The 14,979-nt window shown below is 39.1% G+C and overlaps 1 protein-coding gene across 1 annotated transcript; it reads left to right on the top strand.

Annotated features, from left to right (window-relative positions):
- Positions 1–7,206: 7,206 nt before the first annotated feature.
- Positions 7,207–14,943, top strand: LOC141847535 (putative transcription factor bHLH041). The gene is made up of 8 exons (XM_074735591.1): positions 7,207–7,325; positions 7,429–7,554; positions 7,639–7,744; positions 7,849–7,863; positions 7,952–8,020; positions 8,105–8,686; positions 8,770–9,162; positions 14,851–14,943. The coding sequence occupies exons 1-8, from the start codon at positions 7,207–7,209 to the stop codon at positions 14,941–14,943; spliced, it is 1,503 nt and encodes a 500-aa protein (XP_074591692.1).
- The last annotated feature ends 36 nt before the right edge of the window (positions 14,944–14,979 follow it).

The raw sequence follows: 14,979 nt of genomic DNA, 5'->3' as shown, positions 1-14,979 counted from the left end.
CATTTTTTTATCCTTATTTTGACATTTATTTTAGCAATATGTATCATGATATATTACATTATTTATTATTATATTTTCATATATTATTTTGACAATATGTATAAATCAGTGTGTTACCTTATGATAATAGTAATAATGAAACAATTGTCTTCTCTTCACTTTTCTCTTTTCTTTATTCTTTCTTTCTATCTCTATTTATTTCAACATGGTATCAGAGTGATGATCATTCACTTCTTCTTTTCTTCCAACCACCATCAATCCTACGGATTAGTACGAAGAATGACCATCAATTTCAACAAGTTGAACTCTGAGAAATTCATCTCTGCCACATTTGATGACTCCATCAAGCTCTTCCTCGTCAGTGTCAAGATGGACAACGAGATGATGTAAAGGTCAAGATAGGCAGTCATCATGATCAGAGTAGCCACCACTGTCCTCACCTTCGGTGTTAGCTCCGCCACCGTCCTCGCCCTATGGAGCTTGATCTCACAAGGTATGAAACGAATATCGTGTTTGCTCTTCCTTAACTCCACCACCGCCTGCCCTGTTCTCACCCAAATTCTCACCAAGACCAAATTGCTCAACTCAAAGATCAGTCGCATCTCCATCTCCGGCACCATGGCCAACAACACCATCACTGTGGACCCTCTTCACCCTCACGCTCGACCTTTCGTAGTTTGACTTATTGTCGTCGCTCTAGATAACCCTCATCGAGTTCGCCTTCATGACCTTCTACTTCATTTGCATCCGATTGATGATGCGTCGGCTGCTATAGAGGATCACCGATGGCCAACTGATCAACGACTTCCACATATGCCTCCTTCTCAGCTTCATGATGCTCTCTAGGTGTTGATGGAATCCGTAGGCGTCTACTCCATCACCGAGGCGTTCTTTGCGGACTGGTGTTGATGATGTTGTTGTTGGGATGTATACTATAAAGTCTTACTTTTTGTATAAACATCTATTTTGCAATAATATTGAAATGAGAATCACCTTGATTAGAATGTTTGCATTTCTTATGTGATGCAGTTGTCCACTTAATTTATATTAATGTAGATAACATGGTGTGTGGTGCAACACAGAAGATCATGTTATCAGTTCCTTATAAATTATAAATAGTAGCTCACAACCAAGATGGATAGGGGCAAACCATTGGATGTTAGTACCGATGGAATCAAAATATCTCCACAATGGTATGATATTGTCCGCTTTGGGCCTAAGCCCTCATGGCTTTGTTCTTGGACTCTCCCCAAAAAGTCTCATTCCAATGGAGATACTTTCCATCCTTTTAACCCCATGATCTTTTCCATGTGCTTTAGATGTGGGACTATGTTTGTACCCTTGCAACCCAACAATCCCTCCTCAAACAAAGGACCACAGACCCCCCTCAACGTCGTTTTTGATGTCTGAATCCTCGACCCACCAGAACTTTTTGCCCCTCGGTCCACTCGACCTACTAGGACTTCCCACCTAGCCGCAGCTAGGACTTTTTGCTCCTCGGTCCACCCGACCTACTAGGACTTCTCACCTAGTCGCAATTAGAACTTTTTATCCCTCGGTCCACCCGACCTACTAGGACTTCTCATATGGTGTCTGGTCCTCTTGATTCAGACACGAGAGCACTCACTTCCTTTATTTAAGGTTCAAACCACATGATTAGATCTGGATCATGGCTCATCCGGTGGTTAGTCCGGTGAAGAGCAGTCTCGCTCTGATACCACTTGTTAGTACCGATGGAATCAAAATATCTCCACAATAGTATGATATTGTCCACTTTGGGCCTAAGCCCTCATGGCTTTGTTCTTGGGCTCTCCCCAAAAGGCCTCATTCCAATGGAGATATTTTTCATCCTTTTAACCCCATGATCTTTTCCATGTGTTTTAGATGTGGGACTATGTTTGTACCCTTGCAACCCAACATTGGAGTGGTTGTAGTGTAATTGGTATTAATTTATCTTGACTATTAAATTACACTAGTACACTTTGTGTGTATTGAGCAGGACCGTTTAAGGTCATTCGATTTATACTGACTATATAATCGAACTAGACCTCAATTATTATGGATGTGCATGCTCTTAATCCCGATATAATAACAAGCACATATACTTAATATGTATTTCTTTAATTCATCAAAAGGTGAGATTTATCTCGTTAGATCAAAAGGCCCAATGAGTTGGAAAATAATGCTATGTTGTTGATTATAGAAAGAAATTGTGTCCTAAAACTAGGCTGATGATGTCCCCTTGAGGAGTTCATAAGGATTATCATGTAAACCCTGCAGGTGGACTTAGTTTCGCATGATAATAAGGTTGAGTGGTACTACTTTTGGATTCAGAAGTTAATTAATTGAGTTGTCAGTAATTCAATTAATTGACGGACATACGATATCTTAAACACAGGGAGATTAATGCACTCATAGTAAGAAGGAGCCCATATTATAATATGGGATTGGTGTGGTAGTTTAATAATAACCCTTTAGTGGAATGAGTTATTATTGATGAACTTGAGTTGGGTGTTCAGGGAGAACACAGGAAGCCCAAGCCCATCAGGAGATCATAACCAATTCCTCCTCTAGGTCCCTGCTGTAGCCTCTGGATAAAGTCTCGAATCCACCTAAGAGAATTCTATAATAGTTTCGGGTAGGAAATTCTGTTAAGAATTTTTCTTGTGAAAAATTCTGTTCTTGTGACTTGTGAAAAAAATTCTATTAAGAATTTTTCTATGAAAAATTCTGTTAAGAATTTCTGTTAAGAAATTCTGTTAAGAATTTTCGTTACGAAATTCTGTTAAGAATTCTATTTCTTCTAAATCGTAAAATAAAATTTTGATATGATTTTTTCATAGAAATTTTGTTAAGAAATTTTGTTAAAATAATAAAACTTAATAAAGGAATTTTGTTAAGAAATTAACGAAATTTTATTAAGAGGTTTGTTAAAAAAATAATAAAATTTAATTAAGAAAATTTATTAAGAAAACTAACAAATCTTATCAAGAGATTTTATTAGATTTTTTCTAACTAAATCTGGATAAGAAAAATTTGTTAAATTCTTTCTAAATTTTCTAAGATGGCATAGCTATAAAAGGGAATAGTTAGGAGAGGCAACAAGATAAAAATTTTCCTCCTCCTTGCAAGTTAGGGCCGGCGGCAACACATCAACACCGTGTTTTGCTAGAGCTGGCGCCCCCTTAGGTTCCCTCCTCCCTTGTCCGCCCAAGGTTCCTCCCCTCCTTTCCTTGCTAGGACCGACACACAAGGGGCCTCCCTCCTTGCTAGGGCCAGCGGCCAAGAGAGAAAGAAGAAGAAGAGGAAAAGGAAGAAGAAGAGGAAGGATCCTTGCTTGCTTGCCATCGGATAAAGGAAAAAAAGCTTGGTGGTTCATCTTGGAGGATCGTTGCCCACACAACGTCCAAGAAGAAGAGAGGAATACAACAGAAGATCAAGAGGTCTTCGGGTAAAGTCTCACACACATCTAAAGAAGAAATGTACAATTTATTTTCTGTTGCATAAATTGTTTCTTTCATAAATATGGATCTTGAATACTAATACAAGAGCCCAATGATCTTATGCGTTAATCAAGCACCTAGTTGATCAAATATGAGGGTTGCTTGATAAGATTTCGTCTCCGAAAATTTTTATCCGGCAAGAATTAAATGGAGCGGAATTTTAGGCTCCCATCAGTTGTCGGCAGTATTCCTCCGCCAGCATGGGTGGCACTTGATGGATGGCGCAGCTCCTCCTCCATATCGTGTTCTGCATCCAGAACTTGATGCAAAAGGACATCTTCTAGGTGATCAACCTCATGAGTCCGAAGAAGGATGTGAATGCGCTCTAGGAGGTGTTTGAGGTTTCACAAGCCATGACCATCATCGTGATGTTCGACACCTTCCTTGACTACTGGTTCACCGTCTACTACATCAAAAGGATCGAAAGCTACCTGCACAACCATAATGCCGCCCTCTCGCTCTCACTTCGCCAACTTCAGTCCCAATAGCACAACCTTCATGTTGTTGGCGGAGCTCTTCCCAACCCAAATCCGCTCCACCTACCATGCCATTAGGATCACCTCCGGCAAGGCCGACACCCTCATTGCCACATTCGTCATGTAGAGTTACATGCTGAACCAGGAGTCTGACAAAATCAGCAAGGCCCTCATCATCCTCACCTCCACCAACATGCTTAGATTCTTCTTCACCTTCCTTTGTGTCGGAGACCAAGGACTAGTCCCTCGAGAAGATCTTCGGCAAGAACGAGAGAGTCAAAGCCTGTGTCGATGCTTGTGAGGACCACCACCTCTTCCACCACATTGCTCTGCTCTTCTTCAACGGAACAGATGACAAGGAGGCACTCATTTATTGCTAGTGCACCATCGAGAAGGTGAGGTGGTTGTGGCTACCGATCAATAGTAATCTCTTCCTTCATCCTTCATTCTTATTCCTCTCTTTTTTTCTTCTACCGCGCGGGAGTTGTACTCCTTTCTTCTCTTTAAAATAAAATAAGAATAATAATAATAATAACTGAAAAATAGGTTGATCCGTGGCACATCCTATGGTCGTGGGGAAGCGATCCCCTCTTTCTCTCTTCACTCCGCCAAGTTTCTCTTCTCCTCTTCGACAAAGGAGCGACAAGGGTTGTCTTCAATCTCTTCATGAGGACCAGAAGCAAATCCTCTCCTTACCATCTCCTTGCTGTCCTTCTTCATCATCGGGAAGCACTACTACAACTTCGGCACCATGGGCGAGTATCTCACCAACACACGCTGCTAGCGAATGCTATCCGAGATCATTTTTTGAGGTAGGCTAGTTTATCTAGGACGAGAAGTCCTTGCATGGTGATTGACCCTCATTATGGTGCTCGAGGGAGATCTTCCTATGGTGTGCCTCGGTGTCACCTCACTGGCCATTCTCACTTTATCCAGGATATGGTCCTCTCTTCCGATGGCCAGTTCGCCTTATCAAGCTCCTGGGAGGGTAACCTTCACCTCTGGGATCTCGTATTGAACTCACCAATCAAGGATGTCATCTCCATCACCTTCTCTCGTCGACAACAGCCAGATTGTGTCGGTCTTATGCGACTGCCGCTAGATGGGGGATTACTAATTTACCAGAGTTTTTGCTTCCTAGTTACTGCTGCTCATCATCGAGATCCTCATCCAGATCTCTCACCTCCTTTTTTACAATACGGAGGTCAAGGCGCTTGTCACCCACCAACTCTCTTACCGAGAATAGATGCGGAGATCAAGGCGTCCATCGCTCATCATGGAGATCCTTTTCCAGATCTGCCAGTAGTTCATCATCATCAATGTCATCATGTACTACGCAGTGGGTACTCTTCCAGACTATGGGGTTCCACAATGATTCCTCCTTGCTATCCGTCGCCATCATCAGGATTGTCGACATCTTTTCCATCATCATCCACGCCCGATTAGAGGAGGACCCTAACCTACAGTTGGGCACTAGTCGGTGTTGCACATTTGACTTCTCTAGCACCTCCAGTTTGACTTTTTCTACCTTGGCCTTTGTTTGGTGTCCGTGTCTATCTGGATGCGCACCTTTTTCATGCCCTTCCAGTGTCCGCATCTATCCATGCACACACCTTCTTCATCACCTTCTAATGTCCACATCTATCCTCGCTCACACCTTCTTCATGGCCTTTCAGTGTCCACGTGCGCACCTTCTTCATCCTTCAGCGCATGCATCTCCTTCATGTTCTTCTAGTGTCTGTGTCTATCCGTGCGTGCATCTCCTTCATGGCTTTTGTACTGTGTGTAGTCTTGTTCTCCTCGTTAACCTCTCCCTTTGTCTTCACCAGAGGGAAATCAAGATTATTGAAGAAAGGCCTTGAGATTTAGATCGTGACTTTAGGCCATTATTTCAGACTAGCTTCCTTTCGTCTGTGCCTTCTCAAATCTCATCTCTCGCCTCTGTGGCAGTTGTGTCCAAAGAACAACACACAACAAATATTTTTTCGAATTTTGCTCAACACACAGCAGTAGATTTTCTTCTTTTTCCTCTTCTGTTCTAGTAAATTTCAACTACCAAAAACTGCAGTCTTCTTTCTCTGTTGCTCTTTCTTCCAATGATGGATCGGGTTCTAGCCTTCAAATAGTAGCTCCTCATCTCTTTTATTGTCCTTTTGCATGAAAGACAAAGTCCAGAACCATGTCAGATCTGTCATATCATTGGTTATACTAGTAGTCATTGCTCTGAAGATTTGATTGACTATCTAATTGGAGAAGATGTTCTCAATATATTAACAATCAAACTCAACATTCAACATCAGTCCGTTGAATTTGTCAGGGATAATAAGGATAAAGATGACAGTCCATATAAGAATAAAAATTATTTTCAAATTATCAATGACTAATCATATTTGAACTACAATCTCAATCATATTTATCCTTATGTTCATATTTGTTATTACCATATTTATCATGATATATTATCTTATTTATTATTAAAATTTTCATATATTATTTTAACAATTGTAGTTGTGTTCTATTTTTCTCTTTATTTTTTCATTCTATTTTTATATATCTATTATTTCAACAAAATGATTTATTTTTATATTAATAATTTTAAAAAAATATTATTATTGAGTATTTATAATTACATTGTATTAAAAAAATATCCATAAATAAATTGTCACAGTGGGTATTTATTCTTGAAATGTCAGTAGGATGGAAAGTCAATCCCCAACAATTTAATTTTTGGTGACTAACTCTTCTGGGCTAAAACAAGGAGAACGATTAATACTGCAGTTTTTGTTTTCATTTTGAAAAAGAAAGATCAGTAAAGATCCAGCAAACAAATTGACACCGATTCACTGAAGTCCTCTCAAACGACATTGCAGTCAACTGTCGCTTGCTTAATAATTTACAAGGTGCGTGTCTGGTTCTGCTTACTGCTTCAAGTAGGTGATTAAGATCTTGATAAGTATCACTGGAAAAGTCAACCTACAGTTTCTTTTACTTTTGACCAGCTTCGTTGAATCTATATATTGAAAACTTCGTCAGAATACTTTTCTTCCTGATCTGTTGCGTGCTCGGCGTCTCTACTTTTCAGCGTCGTCTTTTCCAGTCCAAACGATTCTTGGATACAAATCAAAGGCCTATCGCCACAGTATAAATATACTCTGAAATCACTTTTAATCCAACAATAATTTTCAGCGCAAACGAATGATGATTGATCTTTCAGCTTAGTTGACTCCATGAATTCCTTCTTCCTCCTCGGCGCCGAAGCCCGACGCCGTTTCCTCCCTATCGCCGGTCGTTTCCTCGGTTGCACATATATCTGCACATGGTCTCCTCTCCGCCACCCTGCGCCGGTGTACGTCGATCGTTGCGATTTATCTTGCTCTAATTAACGTGAGTTGTTTTTCTCTCTCGTATAAAACGTCTAAGCATGGAGCTAATGCATGCTTCTCCTGCAGCCATTTGGTCTCCGCAGACGGGTGGCACCATGAGGAAGACAGTGGCCAATCGAGCTCGTCCGGCACCAGCATCTCCTCGAGGCTCTTCGATGCCTACCGGCGATCGCTTTGCAGTATCCACAGCGGGTATGTATGCCTTCTCTTGTACATCACTACAAGCAATCAATTAGTAAATGAGATTTTTCTTTACTTATGAGCATCGATCTCCAGTTCTATTCCTGGTGTCGCCTTCAAGGATGGTCTTGCTTACGTTCAGTTAACAGATGTTGATATCTTGAATTTGGCATCCAATCATTCACAGCGACAATTCTACCAGGTGAATATGTAATATCTAGATTGAAGTTGGGCTACTAGCTGAAGATTTTCTCTTTTTTAAGGGGGATGAAGTCCTAATTAATTCATGCTTCTTTCATGTTCCAGGAAGCTGAAATAAAGGTGTAAGAAATTCATATTTCATTGTTTCTTTTCGTAATCCATTGTTTGACATGTATATATATACATATATATACCTTGATTGTTACAGACAGCAGTCTTCATGGGCTGCAGACATGGCGAAATAGAACTGGGATTCAGAACGCCACCAAATCCAAAGGTATACTGAGCTTAAACACTTTTGATCCATATCATTTTTACGTGCTTATTGTCCTTGTATAAAGTTTTGAGTTATAATTTGCAGGTAAATTTGCAGAGGAACATTCAACAAATCTTCAGTGAGGAGTTCATTCAACAATCTCTAGGATCAGACCTCGAAATCATGACGTCTGAACCGGGCCAGCTCTCTTCATCTTCCTCCTCGCTTCGATCTCTCTCACTCGGAAGCCCTGACACTTCGCCTCGTCTTCTAGCTCAACAAAGTCCTCCCTTCATCATGCAATCCTTCGACTTCGTGGATCCAAGAACAGCGGAGGATGAAGCGATGGTGAGAGCATTGCTCGCCGTCATTATTTCTTCCCCGTTGATCTTGAACCAGCAACACGTTGGTATTCAAACGGGGGCATTTAGGCCTTATTACGACGATCCATTTTCTCCCGAAGAGGAGTTGAAGCCCAATCGACACAGCCAAAGAATGATTAAGATCGGACTTCACATGCTTAGAAGAATAAGTATGATGAAATTGCAACTGGCAGCTGCGCAAGTACAAGAATACCAGCAGCCGATGAGCAACCAATCGCAGCATGTCATATCGGAGCGAAAGCGCAGGCAGAAGTTCAATGAACATTTCAATGCTCTCAAGATGCTTCTTCCGCTTGAACCAAAGGCACAAATCTCAAACTACATGTTCTTTAATTTTATGTTTTTTCCTATGATCTGACACGATGAAACAATAAATATTTCGTGTAGATCAAGAAAAAGGACAAGGCAACGGTGCTTAAAAACGTCACGAACTACTTGAATCTTTTGAAGGCTCAGATCAAGGAGCTCGAGGAGAGGAACAGTGCGCTAGAAATGCAGGTACAAGGGCCGAAAGAAGACCGAGTTGATATGTCCACTGGCGATTCAAATGAAAGAGTAGAAGTTCAAGTTAATCGAGCGCCTGAGTTCACATATTCAGAAACACAACAGATTGATCTACGGGTGGTGGTGAAGGAAGACTGTGATATGATCGATTGGTCTATCCGTGTCCTTGAATGCCTCAAAGAGATGAGAGGAATGATGCTGATTTCCATGGAAACAAGAACAGTGTCATCTGAGAATAATAGATTTGGAATAGCAAGTTTCAGGCTGCAGGTACAGGTATGCTCATTTTAAGAATGCTTCTTTGTCACCTTCATCACAGATCTAATAACTACTGTTCATGCAAGGTTCTTAAGCATTTCTTTTCTTTATTTTTGTATACGTGCTATCATCTAAAACTATACAGGTTTCATCTCTAGATCTAATAGATGTCATTTAGTTCAATTCAAGTACATATTATCGTTTGCACATATATTTTGTTTACATAATTAATTAAGTATATATGTTAGTCATTTAGTTCAAGTAACTACTATAAAAACTTATTAACAAATGCTTATGCACATGCAACATAAAATAACATTGGGCTTGCATGTTGTGAATTTACTCAATAGGCGAATTAGGAAAACAATCTACCTACTATCGAGATATATATGTATAAAACTGTTCCGGTTGAGAACAGCTCTGGGAAATGTCACCAACCGAGTCTCCTCACCACGATAAAACAGAACTGAGGGGGTTGAATTGCTGAGTCCTGCAAGCAAAGCAAGTGTGAGAGGGAAGGCCAGGAGTGTCCTGACGCGACCACTCCGAAGCTTAAGTCAGCGATCCGGCCAAATTAGCGGAAGAAGAAGAAGATAAAAGAGAAAAAGGAATCAGTGTCTCGCGTGCATGCATGCGTACCTGAGGGCAGAGAAGAGTGGTCGCATATATACAAGGGAGGGATGTGATGTCATGTCTTAATTAAAGAACGTGCCCCATCGTTAGTTATTACTTTGTCAGAAAAGATATGGAATGATCAGATTACAAGTTTCATCGCTGACATACGTTTATAGGGTCACATCGCACGTGGGTGTGTCAGGGCGGCGATCATAATTACGAAGTAGGGGACTTGTCAGAAGAAATGATGGGAATTGGAGTAATCGAGCACCGTGATGATCATTCTGTATGGACCTTAACCGAATCCAGCTGAGGGTGAGCTAACCGCGCCGACTGGAGGATTCGACTCGGAGTTGTGCATGGGGTATCGAGGAGTCGGCTTCATAAGAGGGTCCGAGTAAGGATTCGGCTTGGGCTTAGGAGACCATATCTCGGAGAACTCGGACTCGGTCTCCGACTCGATTCGGTCGATTCGGATCAGGCGTGGGATTCGACTTGAAGGAGGATTCAGCTACCGGGGGAGGGATCCCGAGTCGAGAACTGACTAGGACTAATCCCTGACTACAACAGGCCTACTCGGTAATCGAGCCCGACATCGCGTCATCTACTGTGGGCAAAACCGACTCGGACTCGACTCTTTGGGGCCGGTTCATCACAACCATAACAAGAACATTGGGTTTATTCTTGCATTCCCAGTTTATCTCCTAATTATACGAACATTATATATATCAATTCTGTATAGTAAAATATATAATATACACGTATGCATGATTTATGCCACATGCAGTAACTAGTGTTAAACTTTGATAGTATCTGCCTAGGTATAGCAAATCTATAAGGAAAAAAGGAAATTAAATTAATTGATTATGGAGAACTAATTACCTAGATATACTAAAACTTTATGAATTAATAATAATTGAGAGTATATGCCTCTTAGCCTATTCGACTGTCAAGCATTATCTATTTATCTCTGAAATATATTATATGCTTGTCTTAGGAAGTTAATTCTAATGCATTGTGTTGAAAATGAGGCTTTTTTAACCCATTTTCCAGCATTACTATTGAAGTAGATTATAGGAAGTAAGCTTATTAATTAATCATGAGGACAAAAAGAAACTTATTCATTCATAAGAACTTGTTGACAACAAACTAGAACAAATTTGCTTTTGGCTTTGTGTATGCAGCTACTTTTAATTTATTTGGTTCTTGTACTCAGTCGTATATTAATATTTGTTAGAGAAGAATAATTTTGTAGTAGAATAACAATAAGAAAAAAAATAGAAGAGACTTTAGTGAAGAACTTGAATTGCTACAACAGAGCTCTATGATTTCTTTTAATAATGAAAATGAGTATTATAAGTTGTTGGAAAAATGTGAATGAAAAATTAACATCTAGCGGGATAACGATTATCTTGCGGACTATATTAAATATATGTTGATTCAACTGCGAACATCGAAAATAATCTTCTAAAACCTGTTGATTCGGAAGAATATCAGGAAATAGAAAAATAAACGGCATTGTCGAAAAATATTATTATACCAACAATTTCTCCTTAAACATCAACCAACAAGATGCTTATATAGATCTAAAACCCTACTTGTAAAGAAAATAAAAAAAATCCTAATAAAAAAATTCTTAATAGACTCAAAATCTAAAAATCCTAAACAGACTTAAAACCCTCAAATAAAAAAAATAAAAATTTTCAAAACTACTCTAAATACTAGAAATTCTAAAAATTATTAAAAATAAAAATTATAAAAAATATTAATAAAAATCTTTAGATCCTCCTCCATCAATCGCTTTAGGTTAAAAAAAACTCATCCTCGAGTTTAAAGTAATGTCAGGTGGTTGCCAAGGAGGAAGATCAAATAATATCGACTCGACAAAATCTACTAACAACTGTTGGATTTTGAAAATCCTCATCGATCCGTCGATGAGAATGACATCGTGAACACTACTCTTGTCCTCGAATTCATCTGTTTCTACCAACTAGTTATCTCTGAAGTTAAAGCCTTTGGGTGACCTTTCTCTATTGCAATGTTCAAAATGTATAGTTGTCTCCACAATGTCTGAAATTTGCATCACAATCATAGCTTCACTAGAAGGCCCCATAGTAGAAGCTAGAGAAGTCTCTTTCAAAACAAGAGTTGCATCGTTGTTGTTTGATGAAGAAAATAACAACACCTGATAAGTCCAAGTTTGAAGTGGAGCCTTTCATAGAACAGATAACAATCTGAGTGTCATCCATGGATTTATCTGATTCTACAAGTAAATCCTTGGAATCGTGATTACAAGAACTTACATGTGTAGCAGGAGGAATAAATTCCATGTTACTTTTGTCAAAATCAGATATTTCACAACTTATTCGCAACCTTGAAGATTTTGCTGAAGCAAACTGAGTTTCATTTACTTTATTATCAAATCGTTTAGCACCTTCTACATCTGTCCACGAAAGACAATCATGACCAGTAATTGCTGTAGTAACCATGAATACTAATTAACTACGGTAACAATTGATTGATGGATTTGCTCAGTTGACTAATAACACTATAGCAACGAATAGAAGCTTCAGAAATCGATTGAAAAACTTGACTGATCGTAATCAATCGACTGATGGAGTGTATCAGTCGATTGATGTCACTATTCGAGCGAATAGATAGTTCAAAACTTGACCAGTTGATTGTAAGATTCGACTGATTAGGCAACAATCAATTGATAATTTTGAGCTGTCGACTGATGCTGAGATGAATGGAGTCGTTGAGTTGACGGGTTAAAGCAATGTTTGAATTATAGTTGATCAATCGACTGATAGATAGGATCAATCAACTGATAGGTGAAAATCAGCCTGAACAGCAGCCCTATAAAAGAAGGTTTTGAGATGTTTTGAAGTAGTCAATTCTTGAGGATTTAGGGACGAAGTGCTGCTATATTTTCTACCATCAAAAGGCAATCTAAAGCCCTCAGGGTGTAGTTGAATTGGTTCCCAGGTGGTAGATTTGTTGCATTGGTCGAATCGCGAGATTGACAATCGCTGGAATGCCCTCTCACCTGGGGGCTTGCTTAGTACCAAATTTACCTGCATGTAACTCGTTGTGGGGCTAGTGATACTGGACTGCTTGGGGTGAGCGAAATCACATTTTTATTGCATCAAGCAGCAATCGAAAGCGACAATAAAGCATCCAAAATAAAGTTTTTTCAAATTGTAAAGTATTTTACTTTCATTTATATTTGTTTCTTTGTGCTGTTTGTCTTTCTTGTAAGCAATAGGTGTTGTGAGTGATTTTTCTGCCTCTAGAAGGTATTCGAGAAGGAGAAAAAATCGTAATGATAGATTGCAAGGATTAGACCTTAGAGTAGTCGTCTTAAGAGGACATGGACTAAATAAAATCTCAGTGTTGTGCATATGACATCGAGTTTGATTCAAATTTTCTGTTGGGCATTCAAACTATTGGGTTGCAAGGGTGCAAACATAGTCTCACATCTAAAACACATGAAAAAGATCATGAGTTTAAAAGGATGAAAGATATCTCCATTGGTATGAGGTCTTTTGGGGAGAGCCCAAGAACAAAGCTATGAGGGTTTAGGCCCAAAGTGAACAATATTATACCATTATGGAGATATTTTAATTCCATCGGTTCTAACAAATGGTATCAGAGCGAGGATGCTCTTCACCGGACTAATCGCCGGAAGAGCCATGATCCAGATCTAACCATGTGGTTTGAACCTTAAACAAAGAAAGTGGGTGCTCCCGTGTCTAAATCAAGAGGATCAGACATCAAGCAGAAAATCCTAATTGTGGCTAGGCAGGAAGTCTTAGTAGGTCGGGTGGACCGAGAGGCAGAAAGTCCTAGTTGCGGCTAGACAAGAAATCCTAATAGGTCGGATGAACCGAGGGGCAGGAAGTTCTAATAGGTCGGGTGAACCGAGAGGCAGAAAGTCCTGGTGGGTCGAGGATTCGGACATCAAACGGAGGTTTTCCATTTGAGGGGGGCCTGTGGTCCTTTGTTTGAGGGGGGAATTGTTGGATTGCAACGGTGCAAACATAGTCTCATATCTAAAACACATGAAAAAGATCATGAATATAATTTAAAAGGACAAAGTCATGAGGGCTTAGGCTCAAAGTGGACAATATCATATCATTATGGAGATATTTTGATTACATCGGTTCTAACACAAACAACAAGCATGAAATTGAGACGAAACAATCGAAGCTATTTACCCCCTCTACCTTGCATGAGTCCTAACAAAGAGTTTGAAATTTGATAACTTAAACTTTATTATTACCTTGAAAATTCTCATTCCACAATATCCTAAGTATTCTTTGCTAAAGTGACTCATAATTCTTGAAAAGATAGTTGTGGTGACTCCATTTTAAATTTTTGAAAGTCTTGGCATCTATCATTTGATCTTCTTGAAGCTTCAAAATATCTGTCATTGAAAGTGGATTCTTTTCTTCAAGTTCTACAAAATCATTAGTAACAATGCTTCATAAGTCTTCAGAATTAAAAATAAAGTCTTCATTTCACCTTTCAATAATCATAATTTTCTCTCCCAAATACTAGAATGTATGAACATGTAGGATTTTGCATCGAAATGGATGTCATCTTTGAACTTGTAGAAAGCTTCCAAAAAGACTTTTAATCCCGCTTTGATACCAAATTTATTTGAGAAGAATATATTTGTAGAAGAATGACAACAAAAAGAAAATAGAAGAAGACTTTAATGAACTTGAGTTGCTATAGAAGAGCTCTATGTTTTCTTTTTATGATGAAAATGAGTATTACAAATGAGGTATATATAGACTACTCATCACATAAATTAAATCATAAAAGCTATTAAATTATATTAGATATTTCCAACACTCTCTATTTATTTTTTTGAATATACATTTAATCTCCTTGAGACTTATATTCATTCTTGGGAATTGGTTCTATTCTTCTTTTAATTATCTTGGATAAGTGCATTAATTCCAACAATGTTTAATTTTTTTACATGATCACATGAAAATTAGCAGAATTAAGCATGAATGACAAAGGAAACTTTCTACTTAGTTTGATCATGTGACGAATAATGTTATGGTGTGAGTGCAGGCAAGTTATTGGGTCGAGTCGACGTTCAAGGAAGCTGTGAGCAGCGCCGTCGCTAATGTTATGGCACGAGTTAGTGACCAGATCCAGCACTAGTCCAAATTTTGTGTATTAAATTGAGATCATCCAAGA

This window comes from Curcuma longa, chromosome 16 (genome assembly GCF_044706935.1).
Source record: "Curcuma longa cultivar G26 ecotype Majalengka, Jawa Barat chromosome 16, ITB_CL_G26_1.1, whole genome shotgun sequence".
NCBI classification, from domain to species: domain Eukaryota; kingdom Viridiplantae; phylum Streptophyta; class Magnoliopsida; order Zingiberales; family Zingiberaceae; genus Curcuma; species Curcuma longa.
Note: the sequence above shows the minus strand (reverse complement) of the source record. Positions and strands in the feature narration are given on the sequence as shown.